At 40.7% G+C, this 23,067-nt stretch overlaps 1 protein-coding gene across 1 annotated transcript in view; it reads left to right on the forward strand.

Moving 5' to 3' along the window:
* The window catches only part of snapc2 (small nuclear RNA activating complex, polypeptide 2), a 44,137-nt gene extending 21,073 nt beyond the window's left edge, over positions 1-23,064 (forward strand). Inside the window, exons 5-6 of the mRNA XM_039747389.1 lie at positions 10,571-11,432; positions 20,552-23,064. Of these exons, the coding sequence (XP_039603323.1) occupies positions 10,571-11,432; positions 20,552-21,102 (1,413 nt within the window). The 3' untranslated portion in view covers positions 21,103-23,064. The remainder of the gene's footprint in view (positions 1-10,570; positions 11,433-20,551) is intronic.
* The last annotated feature ends 3 nt before the right edge of the window (positions 23,065-23,067 follow it).

A 23,067-nucleotide genomic window follows, 5' to 3' on the forward strand; every position in this document is an offset into this window, starting at 1 on the left:
CTCGATGCGGAAGAGCAGCGGCTCTACTCTGAGCCCCTCCCGGATAACTGAGCTTCTCACCCTATCTTTAAGAGAAAGCCCAGACACCCTGTGGAGAAAACTCATTTCAGCCGCTTGTATTCGCGATCTCATTCTTTTGGTCACTACCCATAGCTCATGACCATAGGTGAGGGTAGGAACGTAGATCGACTGGTAAATTGAGACCTTCGCCTTACGGCTCAACTCTTTTTTCACCACGACAGACTGATGCAGAGCCCGCATCACTGCGGATGCTGCACCGATTTGCCTGTCGATCTCACACTTTATTCTTCCCTCACTCGTGAACAAGACCACAAGATACTTGAACTCCTCCACTTGGGGCAGGATCTCTCCCCCAACCCTGAGAGGGCACTCCACCCTTTTCCGGCTGAGGACCATTGTCTCGTATTTGGAGGTGCTGATTTTCATCCCAGCCGCTTCACACACGGCTGCGAACCGATCCAGAGAGAGCTGAAGATCACAGCCTGATGAAGCAAACAGGACAACATCATCTGCAAAAAGCAGTGACCCAATCCTGAATCCACCAAACCGGACCCCTTCAACACCCTGGCTGCGCCTAGAAATTCTGTCCATAAAAGTTATGAACAGAATCGGTGACAAAGGGCAGACCTGGCAGAGTCCACCTCTCACTGGAAATGGGCTCAACTTACTGCCGGCAATGCGGACCAAGCTCTGACACCGGTTGTACGGCGACTGAACAGCTCTTATCAGGGGGTCCGGTACCCCATACTCCCGGAGCACCCCCACAGGGTTCCCCGAGGGAAACAGTCGAATGCCTTTTCCAAGTCCACAAAACACATGTAGACTGGTTGGGCAAACTCCCATGCACCCTGTAGGATTCTGCTAAGGGTGTAGAGCTTTTTCACTGTTCCGCGACCAAGACGAAAACCACACTGTTCCTCCTGAATCCGAGATTCGACTATCCAACAGACCCTCCTCTCCAGAACCCCCGAATAGACTTTTCCAGGGAAGCTGAGGAGTGTGATCCCTCTTTAGTTGGAACACACCCTCCGGCCCCCCTTTTTAAAGAAGGGGACCACCACCCTGGTCTGCCAATCCAGAGGCACTGTCCCCGATGTCCATGCGATGTTGCAGAGACGTGTCAACCAAGACAGTCCTACAACATTCAGAGCCTTGAGGAACTCCGGGCGTATCTTATCCAGGCTCTGCTTCCTCATTGGAAGGCATATTAGTGGGATTGAGGAGGTCTTCGAAGTACACCCCCCACCGACCCACAACATTCCGAGTCGAGGTCAGCAGCGCACCATCCCCACCATATACGGTGTTGACACTGCACTGTTTCCCCCTCCTGAGACGCCGGACGGTGGACCAGAATCTCCTCGAGGCCATCCGAAAGTCATTCTCCATGGCCTCACCAAACTCCTCCCATGCCAGAGTTTTTGCCTCAGCAACCACCGAAGCCGCATTCCGCTTGGCCTGCCGGTACCTATCAGCTGCCTCCAGAGACCTACAGGACAAAAAGGTCCTATAGGACTTCAGCTTGACGGCATCCCTCACCGCCAGTGTCCACCAACGGGTTCGGGGATTGCCACCACGACAGGCACAGACCAGTTTGGGCTCCCAATCACGCCCTTCCTCCCAATCATGCCCTTCCAGGTCTCACTGTCATTGCCCACGTGAGCATTGAAGTCTCCCAGCAGAACGAGGGAGTCCCCAGAAGGTACGCCCTCTAGCACCCCGCTCCAGGGACTCCAAAAAGGGTGGATACTCCAAACTGCTGTTCGGCGCATACGCACATACAACAGTCAGGACCCTTCCCCCCCACCCGAAGGCGGAGGGAGGCCATCCTCTCGTCCACCGGGGTAAACCCCAACGCACAGACTCCAAGTCGGGGGGCAATAAGTATGCCCACACCTGCTCAGCGCCTCTCACCAGGGGCAACTCCAGAGTGGTAGAGGGTCCAGCCCCTCTCAAGGAGACTGGTTCCAGAGTCCAAGCTGTGCATCGAGGTGAGTCCGACTATATCTAGCCGGAACCTCTCGACCTCGCGCACTATCTCAGGCTCCTTCCCCTTCAGAGAGGTGACATTCCATGTCCCAAGAGCCAGTTTCTCTAGCCGAGGATCAGACCGCCAAGGTCCCCGCCTTCGGCCACCACCCAACTCGCACTGAAGCCAACCTCCTTGGCCTCTCCCATAGGTGGTGAACCCATGGGGAGGAGGACCCACGTTACCTCTTCGCGCTGTGCCCGGCCGAGCCCCATTAGTACAGGCCCGGCCACCAGGCGCTCGCCATCGAGCCCCTCTTCCAGGCCTGGCTCCAGAGGGGGGCCCCGGTGACCCGCATCCGGGCAAGGGAAAACGTTGTCCAAAGTTTTCTTTCTTCATTGGAGGTTTGTTGAACCGCTCTTTGTCTCATCCCTCACCTAGGACCAGTTTGCCTTGGGTGGCCCTACCAGGGGCATAAAGCCCCGGACAACATAGCTCCTAGGATCATTGGGACACGCAAACCCCTCCACCACGATAAGGTAACGGTTCAAGGAGGGGGTTCATGTTGCGCATGTTAAAGTTGTCTGTGAAGGGCTCCCTGTTTTAACGCGGCTGCCAGTCGTAAACTGGGCCCTTCGTCACACAGCATTATGATTTTTTTATAAGGGAAACAAAATTACAAAAGAAAACCCTTGGACATTGATTTGATAGGATTGGCCTACTCGGGATCACTGTCCGAATAGTAATTATGTGGTGGTGTAGGAGCATTTCTGCTTCTGTCCGTTCACAGTCCGTCTCGTTTTCACAATGCTATTGTTTCCTCTCACGATGTCTTCTCAAGCTTTCTCCAATCTCGCAGGTTGCTTTGTGGCAATCCAAAGAGTAAGGCAATATACATGGAGCAATGGTTATAAAAGGGGGACACATAGGTATCGAGGCTCTTTAAAGCAAGCCACGGTACAACTGTGAGACACGCAGCACTCGCCGGCTACAACGCAACAATAATAATTTCCGGAACGTGCTATTACGTTGTCATTCATTTTACCCACTGTCTTTCTTTCATTCATATGTTACGTAGGCACGTATGTACCTTTTTATCTTCAGCAATCTCATTCTCTAACCAGGCCTTAGGAGCTAACCAGCGTAACACTGTCCAGCACCCCTTTCGTTATTCTGGCACATTTTTGACATCCGTGAGTAACAACAACGTGCTAAACTGGAAGTTGGTCTATGCATGCGTGGAATTCGCGGACAAACAAAGATCAAGGTCATGGTGATGTGCTTTCTCAGTGACAGCATCCATAAGTCCCCTGTATTGCTCTACACGCAAATCTTGTTGATATGAGCGAAGGTAATGTAGACGCGCGCCTTCTGTTCTGACATATGCGTCAACGATGTATTGCTGGAAGAGTTTGCCACTGGAATGCAAGACACTAAATGAAAATCTCATGGCAAGCCTGAAAGCATAAAATTGGAACTGTGTAACTCGTGTTCTTTTCGTGCTTCGCTTTTCCTCAACATGGGTTAATTGTATGTGCCAGCCTGGATCTCCGTAAGGGAATAGCAGTGGATAAACCATGGGGTCACAGTTCATATTGAGAACAGAGATACGCTTGCAAGCATCTCCCCTTGGACTTATGCAAATGTCGCGTTGTGCAGGAGGTTCCCCGTCTTTACCTTCAAAGATAGCAACAACATCAGTTTGACAGGACAGGGCGTTATACGTTCTCATATCCAGACCTGGATTTTCCATGAACACCATTCGTACAGCAGTAACAGGGTTACCGTGATTGATAATGTCATGCATTTGCATGTAAGACTTTGCGAAGGGATTAACCTGTCGTATCATGTTGTCTAGTTGAAGCAACAAAATGTCACTGCAAGCGCTATTACATTCCTTTTGCAAACGGTGACTGGTAGCCTCAGCAGAATCGAAGATATATAGCTGACTGTATTTTGGTGACGTGTCAGGATTGTTATATAAAGGTGATAAATTTGATCGTGGATTCTGAAAACATATGGTCCTTGTCCAGATGGTTGAGCGATGTGTGCGCCCATTGACGCGAAAGCTAAAGCAGAGTTGTAATCCCTGATATGATCACAGTAATTTCGGGACAGCGGGTTCTTGCCAGTCAAGAGGTCTTCTAATAAAAGAGGGGGTTTGGATAGTGGTGGCAAAGACACCTTGCCGGCATGACAACACCTAGTGTAATGTCCGGATTTGTTGACCTCTGCTGGCCAATGAAGAGCATTGCAAGAAGCACATAGTGCGGTAGGAAGGCCAATGTTATATTCTTGGACGTGAATGGCGGTATCTTCTTGAAAAGCTGCAGAAAAGTGAATGCAATGTTTGTGCATGAACGATTTAGTGCTGTGTTGACACTGAAGGGAATTGGAATGAGTTGTGTCGAAGCAATGCTGGCAATGTTCACATTGCATAATTCGTTCAGTGGAGTGTGTTTTTAAATGCATGTTGAGAAATCTCTGCACTCTGAACATTTTTAAAAAATCGTGCATTCAAAGATCTGTTTGGAATGCGTTTGCTCAGTGGAGTGGGTGTTTAAATGTGCTTTGACATATTTCTGGCTTGTGAAGGTTTTGGAGCAGTGTTGACACTGAAAAGAATTCATCAGGGAATGTGTTTCAAGATGGTTAGTAAGGTATCTGCGTGCGTGAAAGTGTTTGTCGCAAATTTTGCATACAAATCTTTGTGTTGAATGGATCTGCATATGGTTGTGGAGATCCATCTCACCTGTGAAGTCCTCGTTACAACATGTGCAATTGAAGGTGAGAGTGGAATGAGTTCGTAAGTGTTTTTTGAGAGCGCGAGTTGTCTCGAAGCATTGTTGGCAATGTTCACATTGCATCATTCGGTTAGTGTTGTGTTTTTTCAAATGTGCGTACAGATATCTGTGCACTCTGAAGCTTTTGGAACAAAAGGTGCATTGAAAGTCCTGTGTGGAATGCGTGTGTTCAGGGGAGGGTGTCAGTAAATGGTTTTTCAGGAAGAGGAGAGTGGGCAGGTGACGTCACATTAGTGTGGTGAGCAAGTGGGTGTGCACCCTGTGTGCACATACCTACAGAGTCAAAAGATGTCACCAGAAGGTTATCACTTGGGTATTTGAGAGGCATGAGAACCTCGTAATGCCCATGATCCAAAGGACCGCTAAAGAGCAGGGATATGAAGAGACGCTGGGCCGGATTGTAAACTTTGTTGGCAAACAAAGGTAACAGCCATGTTACGAAGTTTGAGAGCAACAGTTTTGTCAATGACATTTCTCCAAAAAAACCCGACTGACAGAAACAAACAGTTACCTGAAGCAGGAAATTCTATAACATCGAAAGAAGTGTTGTTTCCATGAAAACCCTTGGACATTGATTTGATAGGATTGGCCTACTCGGGATCACTGTCCGAATAGTAATTATGTGGTGGTGTAGGAGCATTTCTGCTTCTGTCCGTTCACAGTCCGTCTCGTTTTCACAATGCTATTGTTTCCTCTCACGATGTCTTCTCAAGCTTTCTCCAATCTCGCAGGTTGCTTTGTGGCAATCCAAAGAGTAAGGCAATATACATGGAGCAATGGTTATAAAAGGGGGACACATAGGTATCGAGGCTCTTTAAAGCAAGCCACGGTACAACTGTGAGACACGCAGCACTCGCCGGCTACAACGCAACAATAATAATTTCCGGAACGTGCTATTACGTTGTCATTCATTTTACCCACTGTCTTTCTTTCATTCATATGTTACGTAGGCACGTATGTACCTTTTTATCTTCGGCAATCTCATTCTCTAACCAGGCCTTAGGAGCTAACCAGCGTAACACTGTCCAGCACCCCTTTCGTTATTCTGGCACATTTTTGACATCCGTGAGTAACAACAACGTGCTAAACTGGAAGGTGGTCTATGCATGCGTGGAATTCGCGGACAAACAAAGATCAAGGTCATGGTGATGTGCTTTCTCAGTGACAGCATCCATAAGTCCCCTGTATTGCTCTACACGCAAATCTTGTTGATATGAGCGAAGGTAATGTAGACGCGCGCCTTCTGTTCTGACATATGCGTCAACGATGTATTGCTGGAAGAGTTTGCCACTGGAATGCAAGACACTAAATGAAAATCTCATGGCAAGCCTGAAAGCATAAAATTGGAACTGTGTAACTCGCGTTCTTTTCGTGCTTCGCTTTTCCTCAACATGGGTTAATTGTATGTGCCAGCCTGGATCTCCGTAAGGGAATAGCAGTGGATAAACCATGGGGTCACAGTTCATATTGAGAACAGAGATACGCTTGCAAGCATCTCCCCTTGGACTTATGCAAATGTCGCGTTGTGCAGGAGGTTCCCCGTCTTTACCTTCAAAGATAGCAACAACATCAGTTTGACAGGACGGGGCGTTATACGTTCTCATATCCAGACCTGGATTTTCCATGAACACCATTCGTACAGCAGTAACAGGGTTACCGTGATTGATAATGTCATGCATTTGCATGTAAGACTTTGCGAAGGGATTAACCTGTCGTATCATGTTGTCTAGTTGAAGCAACAAAATGTCACTGCAAGCGCTATTACATTCCTTTTGCAAACGGTGACTGGTAGCCTCAGCAGAATCGAAGATATATAGCTGACTGTATTTTGGTGACGTGTCAGGATTGTTATATAAAGGTGATAAATTTGATTGTGGATTCTGAAAACATACGGTCCTTGTCCAGATGGTTGAGCGATGTGTGCGCCCATTGACGCGAAAGCTAAAGCAGAGTTGTAATCCCTGATATGATCACAGTAATTTCGGGACAGCGGGTTCTTGCCAGTCAAGAGGTCTTCTAATAAAAGAGGGGGTTTGGATAGTGGTGGCAAAGACACCTTGCCGGCATGACAACACCTAGTGTAATGTCCGGATTTGTTGACCTCTGCTGGCCAATGAAGAGCATTGCAAGAAGCACATAGTGCGGTAGGAAGGCCAATGTTATATTCTTGGACGTGAATGGCGGTATCTTCTTGAAAAGCTGCAGAAAAGTGAATGCAATGTTTGTGCATGAACGATTTAGTGCTGTGTTGACACTGAAGGGAATTGGAATGAGTTGTGTCGAAGCATTGCTGGCAATGTTCACATTGCATAATTCGTTCAGTGGAGTGTGTTTTTAAATGCATGTTGAGAAATCTCTGCACTCTGAACATTTTTAAAAAATCGTGCATTCAAAGATCTGTTTGGAATGCGTTTGCTCAGTGGAGTGGGTGTTTAAATGTGCTTTGACATATTTCTGGCTTGTGAAGGTTTTGGAGCAGTGTTGACACTGAAAAGAATTCATCAGGGAATGTGTTTCAAGATGGTTAGTAAGGTATCTGCGTGCGTGAAAGTGTTTGTCGCAAATTTTGCATACAAATCTTTGTGTTGAATGGATCTGCATATGGTTGTGGAGATCCATCTCACCTGTGAAGTCCTCGTTACAACATGTGCAATTGAAGGTGAGAGTGGAATGAGTTCGTAAGTGTTTTTTGAGAGCGCGAGTTGTCTCGAAGCATTGTTGGCAATGTTCACATTGCATCATTCGTTAGTGTTGTGTTTTTCAAATGTGCGTACAGATATCTGTGCACTCTGAAGCTTTTGGAACAAAAGGTGCATTGAAAGTCCTGTGTGGAATGCGTGTGTTCAGGGGAGGGTGTCAGTAAATGGTTTTTCAGGAAGAGGAGAGTGGTCAGGTGACGTCACATTAGTGTGGTGAGCAAGTGGGTGTGCACCCTGTGTGCACATACCTACAGAGTCAAAAGATGTCACCAGAAGGTTATCACTTGGGTATTTGAGAGGCATGAGAACCTCGTAATGCCCATGATCCAAAGGACCGCTAAAGAGCAGGGATATGAAGAGACGCTGGGCCGGATTGTAAACTTTGTTGGCAAACAAAGGTAACAGCCATGTTACGAAGTTTGAGAGCAACAGTTTTGTCAATGACATTTCTCCAAAAAAACCCGACTGACAGAAACAAACAGTTACCTGAAGCAGGAAATTCTATAACATTGAAAGAAGTGTTGTTTCCATGAAATACATTTGAAGCGGTAGCCATGGAGGGCAAAAGAATAGTCAACGTGGCTCACAGCTGGGTTTGGACCTCAGCACAGACCAAAGGGAGTGCGTATGTGTTTGATGAGCTGTTTGATTTGGCGGGCAGTGGTCTGAGGTGCATTCCTGAGCACGTGGGAGGAGGGGTAGAGTTTCTGGGTGGGGCTTCGTTGTTCCTTTCGCATGGTTTTCATGGTGGGCGTGGTGGGTGTCGAAACCGAAAAGAATAATGAAAAGTCAACGTGGCTTAGACGTGCATGTGGACTCCTAGCACAGACGAAAGGGGCTAACTGGGTGGTCGGTGAGTTTTTGCGCAGGCAGGCAGTGTGAATGCCTAGAGAGCGAGGGTAGACGTGGACCGGTGAAAAAGGAGTGTTGGTGGGCAGGGAAATGTCTTCCGTATTTCTGCAGGAGCATCTAAGAAGACGCATGTTTGTCGCGGATGCGAATTGCTGTATGTAGCGTGTAAAACAGTTTGCTATGGTGCATGCGGTCGTGCGTCGTAACCGAAAACTCAGTTTTTAAAGACTGCTTACTTCATTGTGTTTTAACCTCAGTTGTAAAGGATTGTTTTAAAGATCCCATGGGATACCAATCCCAAACCGTTTTACATGCTGCATATGGCGATTTACCTCCGCGAGAAACATGCCTCTATGAACAGTCAACGTGCAGGTGCATGTGGCCTTTACGACAGATATAAATGACGCCATTTCTTCTACATCGTCGCGTCCAAGTTGGTGGGCGTGGCTCTGCGAGTTGTCGTCCTATCCAGTGGTCTTGGAGTTGGTGGGTGTGGCTCCTTCCTGCGTGCGCCATAGGTGTCTTACTTGTCGGCGGCTCATTGTATCCACGCCCCTTCCGGCGTGCTTTCCATGGTTGTCTTGCCTTAGTGAATTTATATATATACGCACAAACTGCTTACCTGGTGGAAAAACAATGCATATGATGCCTGTCAGCTCATTGCATCCCCATGGGTATGAATGAACAGATGTATCTTTTCCATTCTGCTACCTTCTTTTAGTGTAACTTTGTAGTCCACTGGCTGTTCACCTGAAATGTGTCTCTTAACACCTTTTCAGCATGGGAATAACATTTTGTACCTATAATTTAAACATGTTTTATCCACAAAAATGCACTTTAATTTCTTCCTGCCAATTTGTTTTTTAGTGCTTTAGCTGATTTTGTTTAAATGAACACTGTAAGCTCTAGTATTTAAAGTAAAGAGGTGTTAGAAAATATAAAATTGTAAATAGGGAGCAAAATACCCCTTTTCATACATCAGGTGCACAGGAAGACTAAATTTAGGAAACTGAAATTACTTTTTGACAAAAAGTAAAATGGTTCATTGTTAATCAACATTATGTAATTAGGAATAGAAAAAAAGTAGCAGTACATCCCTGTTTTATGCATGGAACGCACCCCACTTACTGTAGGTTATCACCTGCCTGTGTCATGCAGAGAAGACACTGACACAGCTTTGGTATAACATGGAAAACTAATTTTCCTACATGGGAAAGTATGTCTCAATAAACTCTTTACCATTTCTTTCAGCCTATTAGTAGGAAGTAGCTTGCTTGATTTTTTTTAACACAAATCAAAACCAAGCACAGGAACATTCTTGATGTGTAGAATAGCCTCATTACAAGATGATCCCTATAAACTGTTAACACTGAAAGGCCAACAAATTGATAATTCTTTATCATTCCTTTGATGCAACACCTTTTCTGTGTTTTTTATGCGCATGTTATCCTCTTAATTTTTATATACCATATTTTCTATATTCACGTGTTCTATAAAAATATCAGAAAAATTACCTGCTGTGTGCATCATGGCAAGTTTGAGAGAAAAATCACAAAACAAAGTAACACAAAGTATGATACAAATTTTGTTTTGATTTTAAGGAACTGTATCGAATATGTCACTGTGCACAATCTGTTGTGTGATGCATACTTCCTGTTCCCCCTATACGTTAATCAGTTATTTTATATAGCTCCATTAATAGCATTGTATGAAGAAAAAATAAATACATTTTATTAAAAGCAAACCTTTTACCAACTAAATGATACACATTTAAAGTCTTCTTGTTTATACTGTATGATGCTATGATAAAGATATGTGTGTTTTATTGTTGTTTTTGACAAAACTACTCCTGTTTACTGAAGCTTTCACCTTAGTAGTTTTATATTTTACTTTTACTGAAAATGACAAAGGAACGAGATGTATTTTTGTTTTATTTGTGAAAACCCTAAACAAATGTTGTGATGCTTGATATACAATTAGTCAAAGACTATAGATTTTAAAGAAAATTAGATATAGTATAGAACACAGGAAGTGAATGGTATTGAATACTTCATACTTCTGCCCATCCCATAGCTGTTTTTTATTTTGATTTTCAGTCTTTTGGAGAGAAACACATTTTAATAATTTGTTATAGAATTTTTATTTGCAATTATATAAAATTAATTGCACACTGATTATTCTGTGCTTATTCAGAATGACACATTTAAATTTACTCTTTTTAATTGCAGATGCTGACAATTGCATCCACTGAGCCTTGCAGTCTACTTCACTCTTTACCACCAAAACGTACGTTTGTTACTGAAAGACCTATTCTTACTCGAGTAGACAAAAAACAGCAAGAACTGCATACTGAAAATCAAGGAGGACAACGATTCAGCCCACCAGTTCCTTCCAGTCAGAATCAAGGGCTTTCTTTGTGCAAGAACAATACAGTAATCTCTCCAGCATCACTCAACCCTGTTACACAAAATCCAGAATTGCCGCAAATCATTTCTTCAGATTCCAGGCCAAATCCCAGAATGGCACACATTACTTTGTGTCCTTCCGATAGAAGCTCTTCCAGTCAGAACAGCGTGGATCGAGATGTTTTACCTACCTCTTCTACTGAAACATCAGTTTCCTTACCCTCTGTTGTCAGCATTTCCCACCCAAGCTGTAATACACAGAATATTCTTAACACAAACTCCTCTGATGTGCATCTTCCTCCTGCAATCAATACATCTAGTCTTTGCATGGCTACCCAGCAAGTTCAACCAGTCAAATATGTGCAGACATCAGGAATGACAAATGAAAATGGTAACTCCTCCATAATTTACCCTAAACCTAATTTAGCAGCCACCCCTAGTACTTCTAAAGTGGTATCTAATCAAACCAATCCCCAGACTTCTAATACCTTTCCTGCAACAAGTGTTCAACAAGATGCTTTAAATCATGATTCAACAGACCAGCAAGTATCATTACCTCAGTCCTCCAATAATGAATCCTGTTCTGGAATGCCATCACAAAATTTTAATGTTGACTTTGAAAAGCTGTACAGATACCTAAATTTTACATGTAAAGGAGGAAATGAGCCTCGCATGACTGCATTAGGTGAGTCCATCTCATATACTGAAAATATTTGCTGAAGCATTGAAACTGAGATAGAAACCAGTTTTTTATGGAAGATTAGCTTAATGAAATGAGTACTACATGTAAGCTGTCATGAGTTATACTGTAAGTAGTCTTGTGGGGCCAGGAATGGTTCTCAAATAATCTGTTAAAAAGTCTGTAGTGAATAGAGGCTGCCCTGCCCCCAGTTTTTTCAGTCTGTGCATTTTAAATTGTTGCCGGGTTTTTGAGGGGGAAAAAAAATGAAAAGCTAAAATTGTTGTTATCCATTCAGGAGTACAAGGTAACTACAGCTTAATAATTAATTTGCAGGTTGTAATGAGTGCTGCATCATTGGAGACAGACTGACAAACAAACATATACATATACGCACATGTAGAAACAACCATAGCTCTTGGGCTCCACATGTTTCAGAATTATCTCTGTCTGCTACAATATCTTTCTGTCATTTTAACTATTGCATCACTACATGAAATAACAGCAGATAGACCTTAAGTGAACATTGTTGTCTATGGATGTGTTAAAACACTGTAACTGTTTTGCCATGGCATGCTTGCATTTCAAAGTAAAGTCAGTAATTTCTTTAATTATTTTTTTGATATGTGCAATCAGAAGGTAGATGCTGTTCAATGCTTTACTGGTATTATTAGGCAGATTTGTTGATTGAGGTGTTTTGAGTAGTGAAATCTACATCTCTTGTGGCTTTTTTTTGTAATCTGTTCTCCTACTGGCAGTCCTTTTAATGGAGTGTGATACGCTATTTGCTTTAGATGTACAATTTGCAGTTCATATTTTCATGAATATAGCTGCCAATTCTTTTAAGCATACATAGATTCCTACACTATCATTGTAATGCTGAACAGCAGAGAGGGCACACAGCACCTGCAACAAACTATCATTGACATATACGCTTTGCCCATTGATGTCTTCACATGCCAATATATAATCTGATGCTCAAAAAAGGTTCTTCCCTTGCATCAGGTTATTTTTTAAAATGTGCAATGTGCTGTCTACGTACAGGTCAAATCTGTATTTTCAGAATGACGAATACTTTTTGTGAGCCCGGACAAACATTCATACAACATAATGCTCAACGGATTTAGTTTTAATGAAATATAAGTTTCAGTATAACAAATGTTTTTTAGACCAAAAATGGCCAAAAAGATGATAATGCAATGCAAAAAATAATTAATGCCATGCCTACACTTTTTGCTGAGTCCTGGGAACCCTGGAACAGGCTGTCTCTTTCTTGTTAAATCAAAAGAAAGTGCGAGTCTGTTGCAAAGTTTTCAGTCTCTAGCAGTCTCGGTGAGAGTGTAGGCATGACATCATATACATAGCTGAATTCTGAGTCAGTGCTCCACCAAGTTTATGCGTGGGTAGTTGTGTCATGTGCAGATACTTTACTTTTCTGAATTCACACCTGTATTTCTATATAATAAAAAAAAAGTCTCATTTTCAATTATAAAATACAGGAACTTTATTACTGTATTAAGAAGGCAGTTACATTCTTGCAACTTCATTCAAAATAGGAGCTGTTACTACAGCACTCAAGATGGAAGCTGCAACATGGGCAGTCATCCATCTTTAGCTCCCATCTTCAAATTAAAAGAATGCCTGTAGCTTGGAATCACTGCTGTGGTAGACTAGGACAGTGAGAGAAAATCAAGTCAAGTTGGTGAGCATGCACTGGTACAGTGCATTGCCGCACCCACTACATGACGAAACAACTCGGGATCCTGGTTTGCAACAGTCCAGTCCCACCCTCCGGAAGTGACCCTCTATCTGCTGCAACCAGGTGTTACGTGGGAGACTTCTTGGCCTGGTCCAGCCACTCCGGTCCCCAACAATGAGGATCTTATGAGCCATAGTGCCGTAACTGATGCTCCCTCACAATGTAGGTAATGTGCCTCATTCGGGACTCCATGAGCAACCGCTCATTCGACAAAAAGTCAAACCAACGGTACCCAAGAATTTTCTGGTGAGACACAGTACCAAAGGAGTCCAGTCTTCATCTCAGGTCACAAGTTAGCATCCATGTCTTGCAACCATATAGCAAGACAGGAAGCACCAGGACTCTAAAGACTTGGACCTTCATCCTTTTGCATAAATATCGGTAGTGCCACACACCCCTTTCCAGTGACCTCATGACCCCCCCATGATCTCCCAGTCCATCTACTGACTTCATAGGAAGAGTCACCAGAGACAGGAATGTCACTGCCAAGGTAAGTAAACCTCTCAACAAGGTCAACACTGTCTCCGCAAACCGACACACTGCTGATGGCTGTGCCCAAGAGGTCATTAAAGGCCTGGATCTTGGTTTTTATCCAAGACAGACACTCACTCCAGAACACTAGTGAGAGAAAGAGCCAGTCAAAACCCATTTTATAATGTTCTAAACATTGTGCGACAACGACGTTGCGTGGTAAGCCTGATCCTGCAGAGCACAACCAATTACTTTGCCTTTGCTTAGCTGTTTACTAGACATACCAGAACAGCTACGGAGCTGTCCTTGCACCACTGCCGTTAGAGATGGCGAATCACCTGCAACCCTGCTGACAATAACATACATATTTTCCCCCATATTTGCTGCACTCAGGTTCCAATTCAGGTGGTTCATTTGTGTGATGGGTGCGGTAGCTCGCTATTAGTACATGCTCCCAACCTCTCTTTATAACATAATATTTTTATAGTCCCATGAATTTTGTTACAACAGGAGTGTAGACTGTTCATCATAAGTAGAAGCTTGCCAACTGTCAGACCAGGATGAGTTGAATGGTATTTCATATTTTGATCTTAACAGTTCAAAATCACTACCCCTACTTTAAATGCCACCTTCATGAAGCATTCGATTGGTTTAGAAATGCGATACTCAGAGAACTATCTAGTTGTTTCCACCCAGTTTTATGCAAAATTCACTCATGGTTGTCTCCAAATGTATAGATTATACATCTGGTTTCAATGAGACTGTACTGTAAGTCACCAGCAGAACATTGTTAATATTTTTAAGTTTTCATGTAAGAGCCTTGCAACAGTCCCCCTGTGTCATCAACTCCTAGCCTGTTAGCTGTCTAATCTATATTTACTTGTGTGTGCTAGCACTTGCACATATATAAAGCAGTTTCAATTGGTGCTGAGCTTGAAAGATACAAATAAAGTTATTATTTTTAAAGATGTTTCAATATAATTGCTCTCATCTTCTGCTGTTGATTCTATTTTCTACATTACTAGCTCAATTACCCGTTATTGAGAGGTAGATTACCACTTCGGAACTAGATGGATAAACACCATTTGATTTAATTTTTTAAAGAAATAATTATTCCATTTTATAATACCTATGTGAATAAATGTCATGTGAAGCAATTGGTTCTTTATAAACAGCATTTATTTTTTCATTTTGAGGAGTGTATATAAGCAAAGATCTGTTTGATGTCACTTGTGAGCAACTAACATAAAGCTATACACTAGAGGAAACAATTTGTTCTTAAATCAATGTCTGCAGGTTTCAGTATCTGAACTTGTGATTTGTTTATGATCATAGCAAAGCAGACACTACTAGGAAATTGCAGATGTTTAAGAAAGAAAAAGAAAATTGTTGGGAATTAAAAGTATTCTTGGGATAAAAAACACTTGACAATATTTCAGCCTCTATGTGTCTGTGAAGAGCCACAACATTAAAATGACCTGCCAGATATTAAGTAGGCCTCCAAAACAGCTCTGACCCATCAAGCATGGACTCCACAAGACCTCTGAAGGTGTCCCGTATTATCTGGCAACAAGACTTGAGCAGCAGATTCTTTAAGTCCTTAAGTTGTGAGATGGGACCTACATGGATCTCTCATCTGGCATCAGCAGATCTTGGATTTAAATTGGTTTTCTTTCTAGAAGGCATATTATTTGAAAATGAATTAAAAAATGCAAAAAATAAGTAGCAACACATAGTGACTTTATTCCACAGAATTCAATAAAAGTGTTTTATCTGTCTTTAAGTTGATGAGGTTGCCCTTGGGGTAATGCATACACAGCTTTTTAAACAGGTCTACCTTTAATTTATCCCTAAACTTTGACAGTCTGTTTGTATGTATCATTGATTTAAAACTGAAAACGTAAAAAAAAAAAACTTTCATAGCAAGATTTCTCACTTAGGCCATTCCTGAGGTCACCTAGCCCCCCCCCAGAGTAGACTAGTGACAGAAAAATGTAGCCTATAATGTGAGACCACAACGAATATACATATCAGATTTCATGTCAACTGTTGAGCTATTCTTGAGTGATTTCCTGACTTGCAGACAGATATTTATAACTTCATTTATATTGATTATGAGTTCACATTTTAGCTGATTCCTTTATCCAAGGTGACACACAAGATCAGTTTATACAGCTACATTTGGGACCCAGTTGGAAAGAGTAAGTGGCTCAGGATAATGGAGTTAGTTGGAGGTGGTAATTGAGCAGGCCACTTTTGACTAGTAGTGAATTAGCCACTACATCAACCTGGAGTCTGTATAAGTGGAATAAATATATACTGTACTATGAGAGTAACAGAGTGTTGCCCAGATGAGAAAGTGTAAAGGTCGAATGTAATCACAGATTATTCATCCATCTTCTTAAACTACTTATCCGGATTAGGGCCATGAGGCAGCTGGAGTCTATACCAGCAATCGGTGTACACAAGGCAGGAAAAACATCTGAATGGCGCACTAATCAATCACAGACTGAGCTCACACACAGACAGTGGCCTCTTTAACGACATCAGTTCACCTAACCTGCATGTCTTTGAACTGTAGGAGGACGTGGGGTGAACTCCCCATAGAATGCTGGGATGTGAACTACTGTTAGGCTGCAACGCTGCCGCTGTGCCTCTCAATTACAAATATATATACATTACCAAATCATATAACCCTCAGACGTCTTGCATTTCATACATAACTTCGTCATCATTTGAAAGTGTATTTGTACAAAATGGTCTTGTTTTCTTCTGATGCAAAGAAACCTAGATTGTACAGATTGGAACCATGGCAAAAAAGGAGAGGAAAGTGTGTGATTAAAGAAGTAGAATGGCAATACCACCACTTCCATGAAGGTGTTTTTATGTCTATAGATAACAATGTAATATTTCATACCACTCACAGTTTTGAAATTGTAGCGCTTGCTTGCTGTGCAGACCCTGTGGCTCCAGCTTGGTCAGCTTGGGGCCATAACAAAAAAAAGTCCATTAAATGCTTAACTAAAGAAAAAAGTTAAATGTAATAGGCAGGAATTAGTCCTTGATAACTTGGTTGATATTTAAGCATGCTAGCGATCACACCACCATCAAAATCTGCATTGATATTTTTCTCCATTGATAGACCATGCTGCTGTATTCTTACAAATTTATAAGAATTCATAATAAAGCATAAAAATTACTTATGAATGCATTGAAATTACTTTCAGGGGTGCAGAAATCCAACGCCCTACTTGTCCGACACGGGTAAATTGACCGTCGGACAAGCGTGTTTTCTGGTTTCAGTTGTCCGCGGACAGGTGCAATTTTTCTGGAGAAAAAAGAATTAAATGTGCAGTGCAGGGCACATTTTACCACTACTTTCAAATTTTAAACATTTGGGTACGTACTTCGTACGGAAACAGTTTACTTAGGCATGTTCTTCATGTATCAAATTGGTATTCAATATTGTTTACAAAATGATGGCTGATTTTTCAAAGGGGAAGCACTCTTGTGATCTTACATAAGTATTTTACCCTACTATTTACACGCTTGGAGATGCGGTCTTTTTTTTTTCATGCCGACATGATTTTTCATTATAATCGATATCTTTTATATATTATTAATAAAATTAATTTTTTCTACATAAAAATGCGGTCATTTCACCTACAATGCAATTGTTTTCGCCACATAAAGCTTGTTAGGCATTTGATCTTTTCTGGAATTTGCGATTTCATAGGTTGTGATATATTGAGGAGTTAAGAAATTTATTGCATGACATCAATTTTGATGAGCTGTCTATGGATCATTTTTGATTAGAGAATTTTTCAAATAAAACAAGTTGGTTTCGCGCTATGTTTTTTTAAAAATAAAGAAAACATTCTAACGGTTTCCAAATGTTATGAAATATCAATACAAATCTTCACTTAGACGCGATTATTTTTTTCCCGACAACATCGGTAATATTTACTTCTTTGGAAATGTAACCTCTTGCTGAATTTCGAATACGTCATTAGGAATTACCTGCGTAACCCATAATGCACTGCGGTAAGCACGTTGTTCTCGCTATATGTGTGTTGTTGAAACTGAAGCATGTAGCATCGCGGATGAGAAATTGATCATTTCTTGATTAAAACTGGCACAACAGGCCTTGAAAAACCTAAGGGAGTGTACTAAGGCCACTGAAAAAAATACGGACACAGTGAAGGCAAAAAAATGTAAATGTCGAGATTAAAGTCGACATGTTGACTCGTAGTTTATTTTGTCAGTTGAATGTCGCAAACTAAATTTCAAATTAAAATGAATGTTTCATTTACTAGATTTTCTCAAACCCCGTCATTAAATTAATTAGCACATTAAATGCTTTATATTAAGTGTTCCCCGACCCAGTTGTTCATCTCTGCGCTCTTCTTAAACTGACTTTCTCTTGCAGTGAGAGGCGCCGGCAGCAATCGCCGCACATTGACTTCATGATATTCCTGCTCAATGAACATTCAGAATGCTAAGATAAATACTTGATATCTTTTTCACGATGAAATGCATTAAAGCATGTACTAGACATGGGTGGCGGGGGGCACGGTGGCGTGACTGTAGTGCTGCTCCCTTGCATTATGGGGTTCTCAGGTCTACGTTCAGTGTAGAGAAGTTTATGGCAGGTGTGACGAGGCTTCAAAAAACGGGATACTGTATTTGAATGGGTATCGCACAGGTTTAACTGAAATATTGTGTAAATGTTGGGTTCGTCATCTGGAGGTCGGAGATACGAACGAAGAATTCAATGGATGTTTTTCTGAGCAGGCTTTCTTTATTGCATGTTTGCTGTGTCTATCGTACGTACTAAACCCCCAGTTCCTAGCCTTTGTCTTTCTCCATATAACCAATCACCACACGATAAGCGTCTTTGTGAAATTAAAACCTAGACTTTAGGCTTTAAAACTTTAAAAACAATTTTCGTTATACATGTTTAATTATGCCTTCCGTTCAGAGGTCTAAGCTTATAACTAGTTTTAATTTCACAAATACGTTTATCGTGTGGTGATTGGTTATGTGCAGAAAGAAAAAGGATAGGAACTGGGGGTTTAGTACATAAGATAGAGACATGAGTCTAAAAGTAAGAAAAAAGTTGGTTCAATTGAAAAAGCGTTTTCTAAAGCTGAACGCTTGGAGGTTGAGTGTTATGCTAGGCTGTTCAATACTGCTTCTTTAGAAGAGTTTGACCCACGACCAGCTGTGGAATTCTGGCTGTCACCTGGCATCACTCATAAAAAACCTGAAAAGTCATCAGCATCCACTTCTGCAGAACCATCAGTCCAGGAACCATGCAGTTCAGCTCAAGAAGAAATGAACAGCATTCAGCCCATGCTGTCTGAGATGGTAAAGATTCTTGGGGGAGAAGATGTTGCAAGACAAAAGCTGAAGAACATGGCAGAAAATGAATCAGGACAGTGTTCTGTTATGTAACTGTAATATATGAAAAAAGAACTAGTGTAGCTATAATGAAGGCATTGTTTATTAGCCAGTTAAAAGAAGGGAATCTTTTATATAATGTTCTAGAGCAAGGTGGCAAAATACTACTCCCTGAAAGAATTTTTTTCAGTTTTAAACTGGAAGGCAGTTTTGGTATCAATAAAAGAGATCAGAAAAAATAAACTATTTTTCACTTTTGTTATTTGTTTATGGGCAAGTGAATTTAACTGGCGGACAGGTGGATTTTCTAAGTTTACTTGTCCGTGGGCAAGTAGAAATCAATTTGATTTCCACACCCCTGACTTTCAATGAAATACCGTTTACCTCATCTTGATGTCTAGTTATCCAAGATGTCAAGTTTTTTGGGGTTTCTCCAGTTTTTTGGTTCTCTAGACCAAAAGAACCTAATATTTTCGACTGTAATTTTGGAGGAAGTTACACCGTTGTATGATTAAGAGTAAACCGATACCTGTCTAGCAAAAATGAGCAGAATGACTCAAAACTGTGGATGCCACATCTTTGGACCCCCAGGGGTTCACACCCTAATGAGATGTGATGGGCTAAAGTTACTCCTTTTCATAAAACTTAGAAAAAAAATGGGGATTGGAAATGTGGAGTGTCCATTTATGCTATTTCAAGGTTGCTGATCATGAATATAATTATACTTTTGATATTTGATTCTTTACCGGTGATACCAGCCCTCTAAGAGCCACTCCCAGTAGGTTAAAAATGAAAAATTTCAAACATAAGCGTGTGGGGTGTTGTTTTAAACTATTTCCAGGTCAATTATTACAACTGCGAATATTTCAACTTTAAAGATTTGTACTGAAGAACGCATGTTAGTGTTTCAAATATTTGATGCAATAATTCCTGTTTATTATGTACTTTTACCTTATGTAGTTAATCATTACATTTCTTATAAACACCCCGTATTGTGGTGGTTTACTCTTAATTCAGACTTTTTGTATTTCCTGCCACTTCCTCTCACCATGAGCAAGGCTAAAAGTTCTACTGAGAAAACATATGCGTCAAGTTTCAAGTCTGAGCTTGGAAAAACTAAGCTATGCTAAAAACATTGCATATAGTACAAATTACTGTTTGTGTATTTCATATAAGGGAAACTTTAATTTTAAAACCTGACAGGATCTAATTAATAACATTTTATAATAAACATTTGTATTGTGGAGATTCTCTCCCCTTTTCCATACTCTTAAAAGTTTTACTCTGGCTGTTGGCCTTCCTCTCTTTCTCATTGGTGGGGGATGAATTGAACTTAGTTTTGTCAAGTTTGAATTGCTTGTATGGAATGATGCTTTCTTTTAATAAATTCAATAAAAGAAAAAAGGAAACCTTCATTTTAGGCTTCCCTTTAGACGGTTAAACATTTTTATTAATATCTGTTTTCTTTGTTTTTTTTTTGTTTTTTTTTTAGAGTCTGCTGTCATTTTGGATCTTATTTTGTCCCTGCCTGAAGAGCTTTTATTGCTTGATGGGAAAGAGTTGCAACTCCATGTGCGCCAGTGTTATGCTATGTTAATATCTGCTCCTTCAGCCTGTCGGAAGCAAAGCAATGATGCCAGCACCAGAAAGGTTTGCAAGACTCCTCTAGTTTCAAGTATTTCGGAAGGAAATGAGAGTGCAACTGTTGGCCATGAAGTGCCCCTTTTAGGAAACCCCACCAGTCAGACTAATAATAAATGTGGCATAAATCCAGAGAGCACAGTGACTTGTAGGTCAAAAGAAAATGAAAAAGATGGGTCAGCATGTTCCAGCACTGCAGAAATTTGCCAAGAAAAAGACAGAACCATGGCTGCAGAAAAATCTCCAGAAAACGATCAATCAACAAAGAGCACCCAATCCTCATCTGAGCAGGGTGTTCCAGGTACAAGTAAGAAATTCTGGTCTGAAGCAGGGTTCTGCCCACTGAATCCATTTATGTTTCCACCTCAACTCTTGAAACGGATTGAGACGAATGGGGAGTGAAGCACCCTTGATGGATTTTTTTTCTCCTAACATAAAAGTTGTTTTCCATTGTTTGTTTATTTTATTAAGTCTTGATATGGCTATAGTTTGCTTTGGTTTAGTCAGATGTGGCCAGTGTTGATTGTTCTGACCAATCTTATTCATTTAGCATGTTTCACTGAAATTATACAATGAGGAATTTTTGTTATCTAGTTTGCTTTTAAAGTTGTAAGGCAAAATGACTCAATTCAACAGTTTTGTGTTTTATTAGCATATTATCATTGTTATATTGACAGAATATTCTTAAATAATAAAGTAGCAGTGTTTTCTTTTACTTTTCTTATTAAAGCATATTTTGAAACTGAAGGTATTATACTTGCTTTATCAAACTGGTATATTGATGCCCAATTACATAAGCTTGTTGATCTCATTTGGCATATTTTAATTTATTTGAAACGGAAGCAAACATAACTTAATGACCATGCAGCCATAGGATGTTACACATTGTCCATAGAAGTGTTGAAGCTGTATACTAATCTGTTTAACATTGTTTGCTAGCTTCTGCAGCATATTATGGATTGTTGATTTAAATGTGTTTGCAGCATTAGGAGAGGCTTTACCTACCAGACGCCTGCAGAAGTCGGTGTGCTTCAAAGAAAGTAACAACTGAAATGCTAGTTAAAACTAGGTACTGCTTTTAATATGTACTGCACACCACTAAGCATTTTTTTAAATAACAAAAAATAAATAGAGAAAGTATTGAGGTTAAATATACAGTACAAGGTGACAAGTGCACAACAGAGAACATGAAGAGTAATACAAGTAAGTTACAGCAAAATGTAGATTAAATATGTCTCTTTACCAAATTGTTGAATTAAAAAAATGTTATAAAGTGAAACACTGAATCCAGCTTATACATGTGTTGCTTTTGTTCAATGATATTCTAACTGGTGTTTGGTAAAACTGCAGATTGTTGTACATTTTATGAAAAGTTTCAAATATTCATTCAAGTGTACACACAAGTATTTCATTTTTTTCCTTCATTTAAAATGCAAGGAATGCAGTGCTAAACCATTAAGAATGAATAAGCAACCAGCTATCATCATATAACCTGTATAGGTTAATTTATCAAGGCTTTTAGCTACAGATAGACAGTAACACATTAAGATCGTGTGTCAAATAGATCAATCCATAGACTGTGGTTGCTAGCATTCTATTGTGTTTTTTTTTATTGCTAGAGGCCACCATTTTAAACAGTTTGTAGGAATGCCAGGTAATGTTACAGTCCAGGTCCAAGGTTTGTGAATCTTCCATGTTTCAAGATATTCTGTTTCACTCAAGCACTCAACTTTTTTCAGTGTTCCTTTCTGAGGTCCGATCTGCACTGTAGTTGACATCTTTTGCCCATTTTATTCTGTCTCAGTAGTAAACTAAAATATATATAAAAAAACATGAATTGTTTAATGCAGGTCTTTTAAACAGTATCATTAATGCTGTTTATACACTTCATTTTGGGTAATTTAACATTGTTTAACTGTTAACATAATTTTTAATGTATGATTTCAATTTACAATGACTTGGAATGAGCATGTCTGGGTATGTATGAGGTTGACTGACTTTGCTGACAACAAATGGAATGATAGTCCACTTTCAAAATTAGAATGTTATTAGACTGTAGATGGGTAATTCATTTTAATATACTTTTGGAGAGAGTTTGTGTCAATTAGAAAACCTGTCTTTTTACCAGGCACTTCTTTCTATCTTCTTTCTGCTTTTCAATAGCAATATTTTTGTCTCTCACGTCATTTTGCTTATTTGGTCTAGATATGAATTCTATAATGAAATGTCTTTAATTATTAACTCTCTCAGATCTGCTATGCTGACCTTTTATTTTATTCTTCTGGCTTTTCTCTTTCTAATGCACATACTCTGTTAGTTTTATTTCAAAATAGTGTTCTAATAAAGTTATGCTGTAAATTGTTACAT

The sequence above is a fragment of the Polypterus senegalus genome, chromosome 3 (genome assembly GCF_016835505.1).
Source record: "Polypterus senegalus isolate Bchr_013 chromosome 3, ASM1683550v1, whole genome shotgun sequence".
In the NCBI taxonomy this organism is placed as follows: domain Eukaryota; kingdom Metazoa; phylum Chordata; class Cladistia; order Polypteriformes; family Polypteridae; genus Polypterus; species Polypterus senegalus.